Source organism: Panulirus ornatus, chromosome 37 (genome assembly GCF_036320965.1).
Source record: "Panulirus ornatus isolate Po-2019 chromosome 37, ASM3632096v1, whole genome shotgun sequence".
Classification (NCBI taxonomy): domain Eukaryota; kingdom Metazoa; phylum Arthropoda; class Malacostraca; order Decapoda; family Palinuridae; genus Panulirus; species Panulirus ornatus.
The window spans coordinates 27,924,094-27,939,698 of record NC_092260.1 but is presented as its reverse complement, the minus strand read 5'-3'; the positions used below and the strand labels follow the sequence as shown (position 1 = coordinate 27,939,698).

The 15,605-nt window shown below is 47.4% G+C and overlaps 2 protein-coding genes across 2 annotated transcripts in view; both read left to right on the top strand.

Moving 5' to 3' along the window:
* LOC139760646 (U-scoloptoxin(11)-Sm5a-like) overlaps positions 1-6,967 on the top strand; it is a 22,288-nt gene extending 15,321 nt beyond the window's left edge. Inside the window, exons 2-4 of the mRNA XM_071684073.1 lie at positions 820-996; positions 3,399-3,614; positions 3,952-6,967. Coding sequence (XP_071540174.1) covers positions 820-996; positions 3,399-3,614; positions 3,952-4,140 — 582 coding nt within the window. The 3' untranslated portion in view covers positions 4,141-6,967. The remainder of the gene's footprint in view (positions 1-819; positions 997-3,398; positions 3,615-3,951) is intronic.
* Positions 6,968-15,339: 8,372 nt separating this feature from the next.
* LOC139760641 (uncharacterized) overlaps positions 15,340-15,605 on the top strand; it is a 137,200-nt gene continuing 136,934 nt past the window's right edge. Inside the window, exon 1 of the mRNA XM_071684064.1 lies at positions 15,340-15,479. The gene's annotated coding sequence lies outside the window, so the exon portion shown is untranslated. The remainder of the gene's footprint in view (positions 15,480-15,605) is intronic.

Sequence of the window (15,605 nt, the reverse complement as noted above, 5' to 3'; positions counted from 1 at the left end):
AAGGTCACAAATATCTTTCGTGGGTCAGACTGGGTCAAAGATCATATATTACGGTAATCAACACTTTTGTTTCAGACACTCTGACGAGTGGACACCATACCAGCCCCCGTCTTCTGCTCCAAATGGCCTCCTTTACTCTTCATCTTTCTCCATTCTAGATTGCCATTCACATCTTCCCCTTCTCCCTAATCGTCCTGGGCTAACCCGCCGGGATCTCCCCATCGTCCTAAACTGCCTCTCTGCCCGTTTTCTTTCCTTGAATCAAGACTTACTTAACCCTGTCCAAACTAGGAAGAATCTGGCTATACCTTCCTCTCTCTCTCTCTCTCCCGGCCTTAAACTGTTCCGCTCTTTGCCTCTTTCTCTCTTCCTCAGGTTGTCAGTGTCCCCACCTACTACCACTGGTCTCTCCCTTGCTTTCAGTTGCTTCCCACTTTCTGTCTGTTTTTGTCTCTTACGCTCCAAATTGTCTCTTACTCTCATCGTCTCGCTTATCTCTCCTTGGTATAAACTGACTCTAACGTTATCACCCTACTTCGTGGGAAACTGTTTCTAATACTGCTTCCTCTCTCCTTCCTTTTATCAACTGCTTCACTTTTCCCTTCTTTTATTCCCAGCCTTAAACTGACCACTTGCTCCTCCCTACCTTAAAGCGCCCTCCAGTTCCCCTGTACGTTAAACTGCCCTTTAAACTCTCCTTTCCCTAAACTGCCTTTCACTCCCTCCCCCTCCCTAAACTGCCTTTCACTGTCCCCCTACCCTAAACTACCCTTTTTCCTCTCCCACCTGCTCTAAACCGTCTCGTCTCTGCCGGCACAGGAGGAGACGGACGCACCCTACTGCCGCGTCGGGTCGGCCTGTGCGTACTTGCAGGTGAACGCGTATGGCGTCAACAGCCTGCACTTCTGCCGCTGCCCACCAAGACTCGGCTCCTGTGGCTTACACTGGGACCCTCAGGACGGCCGCTCCATCACCATGGGCTCCCAGCAGTTCAAGGTCAGTCGGGGGTCAGAGGTTAACGCACCAGCACGCGTTGAATATCTGTAGCTTCCGAAGGTGATGTTTAGGTCAAGGAAATTGAGGTTAGAGGTTAACACCAAGAGCTGGTTAAATGGTAATAGTTTGCGAGATGATTAAGGTCAAGTCGGGTGAATGGTTGGTAACAGGACGAGGTGAAGGATGGTATTTCCAAGTGAACAGGTCAAATGTCAACATCAGCACAGGCTGGATGCACATGATGTGCAACATGTATAAACAACACAGCGTGAGAAGGTCAAAGGTCAGTAGCAACTACACTCTCTCTCTCTCTCTCTCTCTCTCTCTCTCTCTCTCTCTCTCTCTCTCTCTCTCTCTCTCTCGGCATTTGCTTTTCTCATCTTTCAACTCACTCTAACTATTTGGTTTACTTCTCTTTTCTCGCCGGTGTTCTACGCCTGGTACCCTCCCTACTGTCTATTCCTTCCATCATCTTTATAACCTCAATTTCCCTTCCTCCATCAGTACACTCGCTACCCGTCACAACGGCGCCCCCAGCAGGCAGTTCCACGGGACCAATATCCTTAGGAACGCTGGTGTCTTTGAGAGGCTTCCCCCATTGAGCGGTCGGCAGGCACTCCCGCCATTTACTTTAGCCATCGCTCACCACCTAATTCCTGGCCAGGCTGGAGGCATCATGAAGGGCTTCCCTCCCTCCTCGAACCTCCCTTGAAGTCGCTCCAGATTTATCCACAAAGTCGTGCAGGCCATTCTTGGGGTTCCTGGGTCCTCTGACTTTTCTAATTTCAGAGGCCGCTGGGTGTGTGCGTTCCAGGGCATGTGAGGGTGAATGTTGTTACGTGTTCCATGGCCAAGACAGGTGGGTGTATGCTGGTTCTGCAAGTCGGGGTGTATTTTGTTATGCGTTCCAGAACCTGTGCGTGGGTCTGGTATGTGTTTCAGGGCAGGTGGGTGTATGCTATTATGTGTTCTAGGGCCTGTGAGTGGGTGCTGGTGTACATAGGTTCCAGGACAGGTGGGTGTTTGCCGTTATGTGTTCCAGGATCTCTGAGTGAGAGCTGATATGTGTTCCAGGACTGGTGGATGGGTGTTCTGTGTTCCGGGGCCTGTGAGTGAGTGCTGGTATATATGTTCCGGGACTAGCGTGTGTGTGCTTCTATGTGTTCCAGGACTATTTCTTGGTTGAAGATCAGTGGTCGTATAGTGTGCGTTGGGTCGCTAATCCAGGCTCAGTTGTGATAGGCTGGTATAGGTTCCAGGATCACCCACGCTATGTAGGTATGTGTTCCAGGAGTACATATATTGCCAAGAAACGGAACTCCTGACTGACAGAGGATAAATAATATGTATATATGCTGCCCACTGAGAGAGCTGCAGGTGTTGGGTAAAATGTGTACATTGGAGAGTTCCAGCGTCGACAAACGTTACAGATAAAAGATAAGATGATTGCGAAAAGTCGCGAGTGGGACTTTTGTCTTTACATAAACAGAGATAATGGAGTGAGTTTATCATTAATACACGCACTTCCTGTGGGAGCAACGATATCCGAAGGAAAGACAGGGCAAAAGACTTTTTATCTCTGGATTTTCGAGAGCTTCAGAGCTGAGAAAAACAAAGTGAAGACATAGAATAGAGGGATAAGCGTAGGGATACGGGACTTGGGTCTAGGCTGGAGAAGAGGACGAGTGCTTGGATCACACAGCAGATATCTCACAAATGTGGAAGCAAGGTAATCTGCCTCTCGCGAAAAGCAAGGTAATCTGCCTCTCGCGAAAAGCAAGGCAATCTGCCTCTCGCGAAAGCAAGGTAATCTGCCTCTCTCTGGATGCTTTTGAGTCTCATATGTCATTGGCTCGTAAGAAGTGATGTCAAAGACTTGAAATACTACTTTGAAACTTATCATCTTTGGCGCTGTTGGTCAAGTCTTTGAGGAAGCTGCGTTTAGGCAATGTAAACACAGAGTCTTTTGTGTCTCGTGACGTGGTTCATGACTGAGGAGTTGTCGTCCCCAGTGTGTGAATTAGTATGTGTTGCATGAACAGTGACCATTGGTCACTATGTGTTGCAGGGCCAGCGAGCGTGGGCCGGAATGCTATGTGTTTTACCCAAATAGTTTTGCGTATCCACTCACCACGCGACATCACAGTCCAGCGCCACTTACCAAACTACGATATTGCACCACTCTAACCACATTACATTTCTACATTTTCACTACACCTTAATTTTTCAGCATCTACCACACCACACCAAAGTTCTCCAACAATCACCACATCACGACACAGTTCAAGCACCATTTTCTGTACCACAGTCCCAGCACCACTCACCTCGCCATAGTCTAGCGCCACTAACCACACCACAGCTAACCGTCCCTCTCAACCCACCTGGCGTCCGACCACCAACAGTTCTGTGGGTCGGCTCCTCCAGTGCATGTGTGTGGGCGGGACGAGGAAGCCTACACGGCCGCCTTCATCTTCAACAAGGCGACGTTCAGCGTGGCCGGGTATGTGCACCGCATCCACTGCTACTGCCCGCCACCCCTGGCCCACATCCGCTCCGACATCGTGGAGGAAGTGGTCGACGGAGAGCTGGTCATGGCCACAGTCCACTCCTGCTCAAGGGTCAGTCTCCCTCGCCTTACACCACTCAAAACAATGTGACATTTCTTTATCAAACGCATGACAGGTTAGGTGTCTCTCACTACCAGTAATGGGATTTGATGACGCTGTAGATATGGTCACTGCCATGATTCCTCTTGGACATGTACAGTGGATTGTTTCACGAATGTTTGTGAGGATATTTGTAAGTTCCTTGGTGTCAGTAGTGAGAGGCAGCTTTCTTAATGTAGTTATGAATGAAATATGTCTAAAATCAGTATGGTATCTTTACATTCTGCCAGTATCTTAGGTGTTTGCTATATATAACTAGGAAAACCATAAAACCTGTGATGTCCCACAGCTGCCGCCGTGCACGGAGGAAACGCCCTGCAAGGAGGTGAGCATCGGCAGCGGCACCGCCCTGGTCAATCCCAAGTGTCGCTGTCCAAGGGACTCCTCCTGCCCCACGCTCGACAGCCCCGTTACTCCTCATTCTAACTCCTACCCCAAGGGCTCCACTTACTCTGTGCACTGCCAACGTCAGTATTGAGGAACTACCACCACCACCCTTCCTCCTGCCACCATCCGCACTGAAGACCACGACCCCCTCTCCCTCCTGCCACCATCAACATTGAGGACCACGACCTCCCTCTCCATCCTGCCACCATCAGTACTGAGGACCACGACCCCCTCTCCCTCCCGTCACTATCCCCACTGAGACCTCGACCCCCTCTCCCTCCTGCCATCATCCGCACTGAGGACCACGACTTCCCTATCCCTCCTGCCACCATCAGTACTGAAGACACGACCTCCTCTCCCTCCTGCCACCGTCAGGAATGAAGACCCATCCGCCTCCTCCTCCTGCTCACACTGGATCCTTCTCTCCCTCCCTCGCAAACTCATTCCGTTGGCAGAATTTCCTGTCCACCTCACACATTGGACCAACATTGGACGTCGTCGACCAGACACAACGCTACTGAAGGTCATCCTGCGCTGTGGAGCCACTTACATCGGCACGAGACGACCATCCTGGCGCTCCTGAAGGTGGTGGACTCGTCCTCTCCACTGCACTCGTCACGCTACAGCCCTTACCAGACCCGTGACGCTATAGCCTTCCACCAGACCTGTAGCACTGTAGCTCCCCTACGGGATCCTTCATGCTGTAGTAGCACTCCACCAGACCCAGCATGCTGTAGTAACCCCCTCCCCCTCCTCTCCGACCCGTCGTGCTGTAGTAAACCTCCACCAGACCCATTACACTGTATCCTTACACTAAATCAGTCTTCCTCACAGCTTCTTCCTTACCCCAAAGCTCTGTAACACCTGCTTCAGGAGCAGCGACACAAAGGTCTGGATGGGGCCGCAGTTCGTCCACCTATTTACCCTCGTCGAACGGATCGTAGACCAATCCATTTGCCGTCATCCGTGAGGCCGACTGACCGACTGAACACCAGCAGTTTGGACAACTGGTGGACGGACAGTTCATTGTTTTGAGTCAAGACAGAACTGGGAAAGAAATCTTTCGTGCTAGACTCGATGACTGGCACTCGTATTACATGATCCTGTACCACCCAGCACTGTTACAACAATTTTCCGAAAGTTTGTACGATACTGCATCACAGTGTGCGACAGCCCCTGGTGATGTACGATAGTGTACAACATAGTACGGTATTGGAATGTATTCTATTTTCATATTGTTGAATCAGTTTCCAAATTGTATTTGTCGCTGGTGTAATAGATATTGGCAAATAAAGGCTAACAACGCTGACGTCATAACTGACCCTGATCACAAGGGCACATATATGTATACAATGTATGAGTAATTCAGCTTTAACGATGATTGTGAAGAATATTTTCGGGAATGTCCTTTCATCTAAGTTCTTGGCCCACGACGAGGAGCAAGACTGTAAAAAGCACACTAAATTCTTTTCTGTGTACGTGGAAGAAATGTGAACTGTTTACAAAAATTTAGTAGCTCTATAGGAGACTGCATTTACAGAGTAAACTGCGAGGAAGACAACACACACACACACACACACACACACACACACACACACACACACACACACGCAACATGAACCTTGTAAGCCATCACAGTGAGCCTCAGGTATTAACTCCTCAAGGTCTACGTTCTCTCCTCCTCCCTCGCTCCTCTTTGCCTTAAGGAGTTTCCACCTTTAGCTCCCTCTCCTACTCCCAAATTCCACCTTAAGCTCCTACCTTCGCACTGAATCCCAAAGCTTAGGCTCCCATGTGTCCCATGAGTCCCACCTTAGGCTCCCATCTACCCCCTGAATCCCACCTTAGACTCCCATCTACCCCCGATCCCTGTCCTAGGGTCCCACCTACCTCCTGATTCTCAACGTAGGATCCCACCTATTTCCTGGGTCCCATCTTAGGCATCATCTACCCCGAGTTCCCACCAAAGGCTCCCACTTACCCCTGAGTCCCACCTTAGGCTATAAGTCTCCCACTTTAGGCTCCCACCTACTCCTCTCAGTGCCTCACTTTAGGCTCCAACCATCCCCTGAGTCTCCCTCCCACTTAAGGCTCCCACCTACTTACCCTGAATCCCAACTTAGGCTCCCAGTTAGTTGAACTTGAATCCCCCACCAGAGGCTCCCACCTACTTCCCTGAGTCTCCCACTCTTAGGCTCCCACCTACACCCCCACCTGATTCACCCACTTTCACTCCTGGTTCGCCAGGATCTTCCATTATGATTATCTCTTATCAAGAGGCTGGTATTTCTCCCCCCATCCCCCTTCCTCCCTCTTAACTTCTTCAGGCGACTACCTTGCTGGTCAGCTGGTGAAGTCGTCGTCACCTCTGCATGGAGTGTTGAATGACCCAATCCTTACAAAGTCTGATCCTGGAACAAAGACTTGTGGAAAATTTGGAAGTTAGGTGGAACCATGGAAGACGTCTGAACTGTTGAGAAATTCTGGATTCTTGGTTCAACTCCAGAGCCTGGAATATTCTGGAGTATTGGAGAAATTTCTAGATCAAGAAAACCAAAAAAAATTGAAGAAACAGAGACTCTGTAAAACCTTAGTGAAAAGATATAGCAGAAATTCTGGATTATTAGATAAAACTGGAATCATTGTAAATTTCTGGAAAGTTTGAAAAAACACTTAGGATCATGGAATATCATGATTCCAGGCGCCACACCTTCACTCAAGAGAGGGTATATATATATATATATATATATATATATATATATATATATATATATATATCTTTTCAACTAGATCATGGGATAGAGAAACTTGTGTTGATGATGATGATAATAATAATGACGTACTGTAAGTCAAACCTAAAACATTGATTATAGAACAGTTGATTTATATCTGTTTAAATGAATAAAAGATAAATTGTAGCTTGTGTTTGGTTGTCCCTCCTCCTGGCACTCCTGGTTATTACTTTGACACGAATCAGCATATTTACTTACACACACACACACACACACACACACACACACACACGCGTAATGATTGGCAGTCAACCGACCAGGGAGGTACTGGTGCCTGAGTGAAGACAGGGTTAAGGAGAGTGGCACAGCGAACCTGCATTACAGTGGCTGCCAAGTTCCTCTTCCTGGTGTAGGGTTCTGTTTCTTCTTTCTGTCTCACATACACGTAGGTTGCTGGCATTCAGTCCACAAGGACATACATAACACTGATACAAAGAACTGTGTTATAGTGAGAGGTTAGAGGCCATACATATGTCCACCGTGGATGAGAGAAAAGTAAGGTGTGACGCTGACGGTTTTTTTCTTAAACCAGTTTGATGGTGTAAACAGAGAACAGTTCTTCCAAAGATACACAGAGAAAAAGAACAGACATTGACCATTATATGAATTTAAGGAAGAAACTTGTGAGTAGATATGGATAGAAAGTCCTTTTAACGGTATCAGATTAGTGGCTACATGGAACAACGAAAGAAATGAATAATGAAAGTCTGAACGCTGCTTGTAAACGATAGTTGAAAAAGAGGTTAGGTGATAGAGTGAGTTCGAGAGATAAGGGAGGCCTCATGAGCGGATCTCTCTCTCTCTCTCTCTCTCTCTCTCTCTCTCTCTCTCTCTCTCTCTCTCTCTCTCTCTCTCTCTCTCTCTCTCTCTCTCTCTCCCTGCACTGTACATGCAGGTAGAGACAGACAGATCATAACAAAGAGAGACAGAATAATGAGGAGATGGAAGGATGCGATGATGATGGTTCTCAGGTCTCGTGGATGCCTGATGATTCAGGAGGGTGAGAGACGACAAAAGAGGAAATCTTCACTTGGCCCCATCTTGCATTCTTCCCTTTGGATTGCGGTAATATAGGAGGGGGGGATGATGATGATTTCCAGCCTCCCGACCCCATATAACGTTTCAGAATTCCTGTAACTTGGGTGTAGCGGCTGGCTACGCTAGCGTTGTCAACAGGCAAATGATCGATTTCTTTGTAGGGAAAAGTTCTTTGGAGAAATTGTGCTCCTTTCCGTCCACTGAAAATGATGCAACCTCACTGAAGGTCACTTCGCATCCGAGGTGTTACCTGATGCAGGCGGAGTCCGGTAACACCTATGCACAGATATACAGAGATATCCTGTAAACGCTGGCGTTTTGGTGAATAGAATATTTGAACTTTTTTTTTGAGTGAAATAGTGAAATTACCGAACAGCTGGGCCTAGGTGTGGGTGGAGGACGAGTCTAGGTGAGGGTGGCGTGATGAGTCTAGGTGTGGGTGGAGGACGAGCCTAGGTGTGGGTGGAGGACGAGTCTAGGTGTGGGTGGAGGACGAGTCTAGGTGTGGGTGGAGGACGAGTCTAGGTGTGGGTGGAGGAAGAGTCTAGATGAGGGTGGAGGGATGAGTGTAGGTGAGGGTGGAAGGATGAGTCTAGGTGAAGGTGGAGTGTTGGGTCTAGGTGAGGGTGGAGGATGAGTCTAGGTGAGGGTGGAGGACGAGTCTAGGTGAGGGTGGGGGATGAGTGTAAGTGAAGATGGAGGATGAGTCTCTGTGAGGGTGGTGGATGAGTCTAGGTGAGGATGAAGTTGATTATTAAAATTGCCGATAATTATTTTTCAATAAATTGGAGATGCTATCTGGAGAGAAGATTATCCCCGCCAGCAGGAGTCCATAGATCCTGGAGTCGTACTGAGGACGAGAGAGGAGAGCGCTGGTCATCACGATTTCACGCCCTGCAAGTTGAGGAAGAGCAGGGAAAAGAGTGCGGTGTGCTAATGAGGCCAGTTAGCATCCGCCGGCCGGCACTAACTCCCTCGACAATACCGTAAATATTAAAGGAAAAGAAGACAGGAATTTTTATGGTAAAACCCATTAGTATAATGGTGTATTTTTATGGTGGCGTCGAGGATAATAGAGGTGGGGGAAACAATATTGGACGTCACATAAAAAGATGTTTTATTTTCCTATGTGGGAGGTGGTCAAGACGGGTTACTGGGCCATAAGTTGGCCATGATGTAATACCCGACCCTAAACTGGCCAGGGTGTGGTGCTGGACCACAGGCTGGCCAGGATGTGCTGCAGGATTGTGATGTGGCCAGGGTGTGGTGTTGGACCACAAGCTGGCCAGGATGTGCTGCGGGGTTGTGAGATGGCCACTGTGTGATACGGGGCCATAAGCTGGCCACTTCACACAATTCCTCCCCTTGCCGTCGTCTCCTTTCTCACTCTCCCCCTCACTTCTCTCTCTTCCCCTTGCCATCGGGACTAAGAAAGCTCGCCTCGAGATTCGGCTGATAAAAAGGGAGGCAGCAACAATCATGGGAACCCGTGCAGCGGTCGTATTGACCCTCATGCCTCAAACAGTGCCGGCCACTTCAGCTGAGAAAGCAATCTGCGATATAATCAAACAATGTTCTGGCTGACGTCAGGAGCACGTGGGAGAGAGAGAGAGAGAGAGAGAGAGAGAGAGAGAGAGAGAGAGAGAGAGAGAGAGAGAAGAGAGGTGGGGAGAGGGGGGCAAGGAATACGTAGGGAAGAAGGTACATAAAAGGAAAAAAAAGAGAAGGGGATGATATGGCCAAGATGGAATCCAAATATTCGTTCCACTCTCAGCCTTTCTTCTGACCCAGAACTTTACGGTCATGAGACCAGAGACTCTGCTCGTCTCCTCCTGGGACGGAGTGGATAGTACTGGATCCCACTTGCAGGACGTCACACCGCGAGGCCGTGTTACTGGAAGTACCGTCTCGTCAAAGGATTTCTTAGTCCAAAGGAGTTCACATGTCCCTGCTACTGGGGGTAGCGCAGCTTTGGCGGCAGTAGCCTTTTGAAAGGAAGACCTTGGAAATTATATATATATATATATATATACATATATTTGGCCTGGTCCCAAGTATCTCACCCGGCCCGTGACCACGACCTCTGACTTTTAGACTTAAAAAAAAAAAAATGACATGGCGCTGGTACATCTGCCTCAGGTAAACCCGAACCAGAGTGTAAATTAGTCATTATTCATGACTGAATATATGATACTAACAGGCGGGCAGGCGGGAGGGTCAGGATGAAAAATGAAAAAGGTCTGTTGTGGTGACTGTGACCTCCAGCACTGTGACCTGTGACGGTAGCTGTGACCTCCAGTACTGTGACTGTGACCTCCAGCACTGTGGCCTGTGACAGTGACTGCCACCTCCAGTGCTGTGACCTGTGGCGGTGACTATGACCTCCAGTACTGTGACCTGTGACATTCCCGACACCCGGCCAACTTGCCAACTTTTCCTGGCATGAACTGGAGCAAACAGCAGTGTCTCCTGTGTCCCGAGCGATGACCTTCCTGCAGAGGGTCGTGCAAGGACACCTCCGTCATGTGACGTAACACACCAGACCAGGACTACGCTCCTGGAAGTAACCCCAGTCACGGGAAACTGTTACCTCGAGAGACTGTGACACAGGGAGTCTACTGGGTCATTTCACGACACATGAGGAGTATTGGTGGCTTGTGATAAGGTCAGGATGACATGGATGCTAAGCATCAACATGTGGTGTTGGGAGGATGTGAGGCGGTGTGTGTGTGTGTGTGTGTGTGTGTGGGCACAGCCATGGTTCATTGCTAGGTGGGGAGACCACAGAGATAGAACACACGTCCCTCAAGATCTCTCCTATGAGGAGATAAGGGAGAGAGAGAGAGAGAGAGAGAGAGAGAGAGAGAGAGAGAGAGAGAGAGAGAGAGAGAGAGAGAGACACTCGCACAGGAGGAGTCATCGCTGATAATTTCTACCAAGGAAATTATATTTGTCCATAATGATTTTGTACGTGCATGCTCTCTCTCTCTCTCTCTCTCTCTCTCTCTCTCTCTCTCTCTCTCTCTCTCTCTCTCTCTCTCTCTCTCTCTCTCTCTCTCCCCAGGTGTAAGAGGGGCTCAGGTGTGGAACCATAGGCTTATAAGCTTCCCTGAAGTGGGTATACAAAGGCCATATTTCAGCCTTAATTAAGGTCGAGACCTCCTCTGCTGGCCCGTTATTGTAAACATGGCTCGACTCATCCAGGTACACATCTTATTTGGATTATGACCATGATAGGTTAATGAGAACATGAGATTCATATCGCTAATTCATTTATTGGAGATTAACTGAAATTTATCGTTCCGTTGATTGAAAAGTTTCCCTCAATGGAATATGACAGACGATAAACACAATTAATCCTCTTAAATCGCTTGAGATCCTAATATAACTATCTGGATTAGATAGAATCCCATTATGATAGTTTTGGTGATAACACCATGAATATCTTTGGATCTATATTACACCGCAATCCTGCATGGAAGTCCCCTCCTACATTCCCTGACATGGAAATTAATCTTTAAAATGACCCGTTTGTGATGTCAGTGTACACACAGGTGACGCTCGCTGACTTCCAACAAATTCAGTTCATTTCTATCCATCAACATCGAGTAGAATACTGTTCGTTCTCCACTCTTTCTTTTTTTTTCAGGTGTTCCAAACATATCAAAAGTATTTCGAATTACATACCACAGTGCAGGTTTGTGGGAACAAGTATTGTGTCGGATCTGATTCTTATTGTGTAGTATCGTACTCGTTGACAGGTTCTCTCCTGCGTAGCACATTTGGCAGAGCTTGAAAGAAACTTTGTAAACCAAAGAGGATCATCAGTTACTTATTTCCAAGAAGCATTTAAACCTCTGGTTATGCTCAGTTACCGAGGTGGATTACAGGCGCTTGCGATGAGGAGTGGTGTGTACTGGTGCGGTGGGTAATGGTGGGGTGCACTGGTGGGATGTACTGGTGGGGTGTATTGGTGAGGTGTATTGGATGGGAGTGGGGTGTACCGATGGTGCTTACTTAGTGATTTGTGTTGGGTTTTGTGAAGAGGTTGTGTATCAGTGTTATGGTATGGGTGGTGTGTATTTCTTGTTTGTAATGGGTGGTGTGTACTGTACCATCTGTATTACACGATACATCCTGGTTTCGGACGCAGAGGTAGTGTAATGTACTGTTTGGTACCTACTACTAGTGTGTGTGTACTAGCTGTTGTATACTGGGTGTCAGGTGGCAAAAGGTATGAGCTGGTTGTCTCTTGCTAGTCGACGTACTGGGTGGAGTGTACTATTACATTGTGTCGTGTATCGCATGATGTACAATGATGTGCATTTCTGGTAAATACTGTTGGTTCTGTCCACCTTCTGGCCCCGTCATTCTGTCCACTTCCTGGTCATGTCATTCTGTCCACCTCCTGCCTCTGTCATTTTGTCCACCTCTTGGTCCTGTCATTCTGTTCACCTCCTGGCCCTGTCATTCTCTCCACCTTCTGGCCCCTGTCATTCTCGCCACCTCCTGGTCATGCCATTTGTCCACCTCCTGGCCCTATGTTTCCACTGTTCATTTCCATCACTGCTTTCTAATCGTCCCATTATTTCAAGTAAAGCACAGACAAAATATTTACAATCAACATGTTTCTCTTTTCGTCGTTTTATGTTCGTGTGTGTGTGTGTGTGTGTGTGTGTGTGTGTGTGTGTAGTGAGTGGTGTGTACTGGGAGACCCTGCTGGGTGATGAGTGAGGGCTGGCCAGTGCACCAGTGGACTCGGTAATCCTCTATTTTTAGACGAAGTGGATCTTTGTGGCTGAGACGAGATACATGATCGTCAGTAGTGTCAGACCGTCTGGGCTGACACACCATCTTAATAATCGTCAGGAAAACCGATCTCTGTGAGCCAGTAGGCTAGAGACATGACCGTCAGCCGACGCAGGTCATATATGTATGTGTCAGCGGTGTGCCGTCTGACAAACAAATTTTCAAACTATTTTATGGACCAAAACTATAAAAAATTCCCCAAATTCTAAACGTGAATTACTTTTTGTTCCACTACATAACTGGAAAGCGTGCACGCGCACTGCAGATTATATTCTGCAATGTATAGAATGTGTATGTATGTATATTCGTATGTATGAATTCGTGTGTGATTTTATATGTGTGTGTGTGTCTGTGTGTGTCTGTGTGTGTGTCTGTGTGTTTGTATTTAGCTTTTTGTGTGTCTGTTTGTCGTAGTAAACATGTTACTTAACTGTATGGGTGTTTGTATGCATGTGTATATACATCAGTACGTCCTTGCGATCGTGTGTATGCTTGTACGTCGTGTATAGAATAATTCAAACTATACGTATGTTTTTATAGTTTTATTCATCTGTGTGTAACTGTATTTCCCAGTTTACAGACATGCCAGTTTTAAGGCCTTTGCAGCCTGGCCTCCTCGATCTGTCGGCAGTGTAAGACGATGTACCGAGGGAGGTCATCCCCCTGGGAGCCAAAGGTGTACCCTGAGGCTGGCTGGCTGCAGTAGTGCCTGGGGAGAGTGGCAATTGCTGCTCGTGATGTGCCACCTCCTTGCCAGCGTCCTCCTAATGACCCAACCTCGACTCGTTAAATTAACAACTTCCAGGGTTATAAATACATGTTTTTTTTTTTTCTTTTTACCAAGTTGTTAGGTTTTATTCCAAGGTGTGTGAAGGTACGGGCAGATGATTAATGGTAGGGTCTTTGTAAGTTTATTTGATACTAATGGTTTTATCATTTAGTTTGCAAAGGATGATTAATTGGAATCATACGATCAAATCAGGGGCAGGTTCTGTGGACTGTTGTAGAATTGGACTGTGTTGTTGGATGAGGTATGTGTGTGTGTGTGTGTGTGTGTGTGTGTGTGTGTGTGTGTGATCACCGTTTGTGTTGTCCCCGTCTATCTACTTGTATGTAGGTATATATATATATATATATATATATATATATATATATATATATATATATATATATATATATATATATATATATACCATGTCTTTGGCCCTATATATTGATGCAACCACACACACACACACACACCCCAGCCTAAGTCAGGTACCCATTTATCGACCGCCTCCGAGGCAAGGATGAACACCTAAGGTGGGTGTAGGCCGACTGCTATACCCAAGATTCGAACCTATGCGGGTCCGACCCCGGGCTGGCCTATGGTCGGTAACGCTAACCGGTACACCACGAATTCTGGTCGCGGCAGTTTGCCCACACCCAATCCAGGTGTTCATCCTCCCTGAGGGGTTGGTCGATAAATGGGTACCTGGCTTAGGCTAATGTGTGTGTGTGTGTGTGTGTGTGTGTGTGTAGTTGTGAGTTATTGAGGAATGTGAGTGAAGTCCTCCCTCCTTCCCTCCTGACGGTGGCTACCCCCACAGGAACGCTGGGCCGGCCTCTCGCCCCAGCCACTCTGTGGAGGGATGTCAGTCATGGTGCCATGAGGGAGGGGAGTTGGGAGGAAGATTTAGGGACAGGGAGAGGGCACGGGTGAGGGAAGGGAAGAGTAGGAATGTGGAAGGGGTTAGGGCGGTGGAAGGGGAGTGGAGGAGGGGGTGGAGTATGAAAGGAACGGAACGCAATGTGGAAAATGAATAGAAGTTTGGAAATATGTGGGAATCATTTGACTTGGGGAAGGTGAGTGTTAAGCAGAGCAAAGAATATATACATAGATAAGAGAAAATGGTGTCGATAGATGTACGGGTAGATAAGGGAATAGTATTTCCGATAGATAGATAGATGTATGAATTAAGGTTGATGGTACAGTATCTATCAATTGGTTGTACCTTCCTAAACTTCTTGCAGTTGTCAGCGAAACCTGCTGTACGTCACAAGACTACGAGGCTCAAATTCTCTTGCTTTCATAACGACCAGAGGCGACTTTAAACGATATCAGATGGAAAAACTTCGTTCTAATTTTCCCCGAGTGAGAGTCGATAATCTCGTATGACCGGATTACAATCTATAATTCTCCAGTGACTTGAAAAAGTCACAAGTCTTCAAGAACGAGTTAAATCAATGATGAGAAAGTGCTGAAAGTCTTGTACCACGTATAGACACGCACGGTAAGGCCAGCAGCAGGAGGTGGCAGGCAACATGTAAACAAAACAGTCCTAACCTTCCTGGCAAGTAACTGCTCGTTAACCCCCATCTCTGAAGGAGCTGAATATACACACACACTCAGCGAAGGCGCGAATGGTCTGTGATTTATCTCGAACACCTGAGGAAGATATTCAAGGTTTTGCCCATTGTTGGTTTGAACGACGTAGAGTCGTAGATATCTTGACGCAGATGACCGAAATTAATGACCCTGGCAGTCGATAGATCGAGAGGGAAAAAGAACCAACCGCCCAGTTCACCTGTGGCCGTTGGTAAGCGAGACACACATCTCAGTGACCTCTTATTGTGTTATCGATTTTACAACTGACTACGAAAGTACAACTCTTGATCGCTACAGTACGACTTGTTGGTATAATGGCACGGCCTTTGACCAGGCCATTAAGGGTCAGGTCAAAGGTCGAGCCACTGTACGTCTCAAGGAGGCCATAGAAGAGGATGATTCTGTTCTCTCGGGTCTATAAAGGTAAGGTCCTGGGTCTGTTGTGAGTGTCATTTTCTGCTACACACTACAGTTTAATGCATTCACCAAATTAACTTTGTTAAGTCTTATTGAATTTCATCCATCGTACAGGAGTCTCATTCCAGTAAT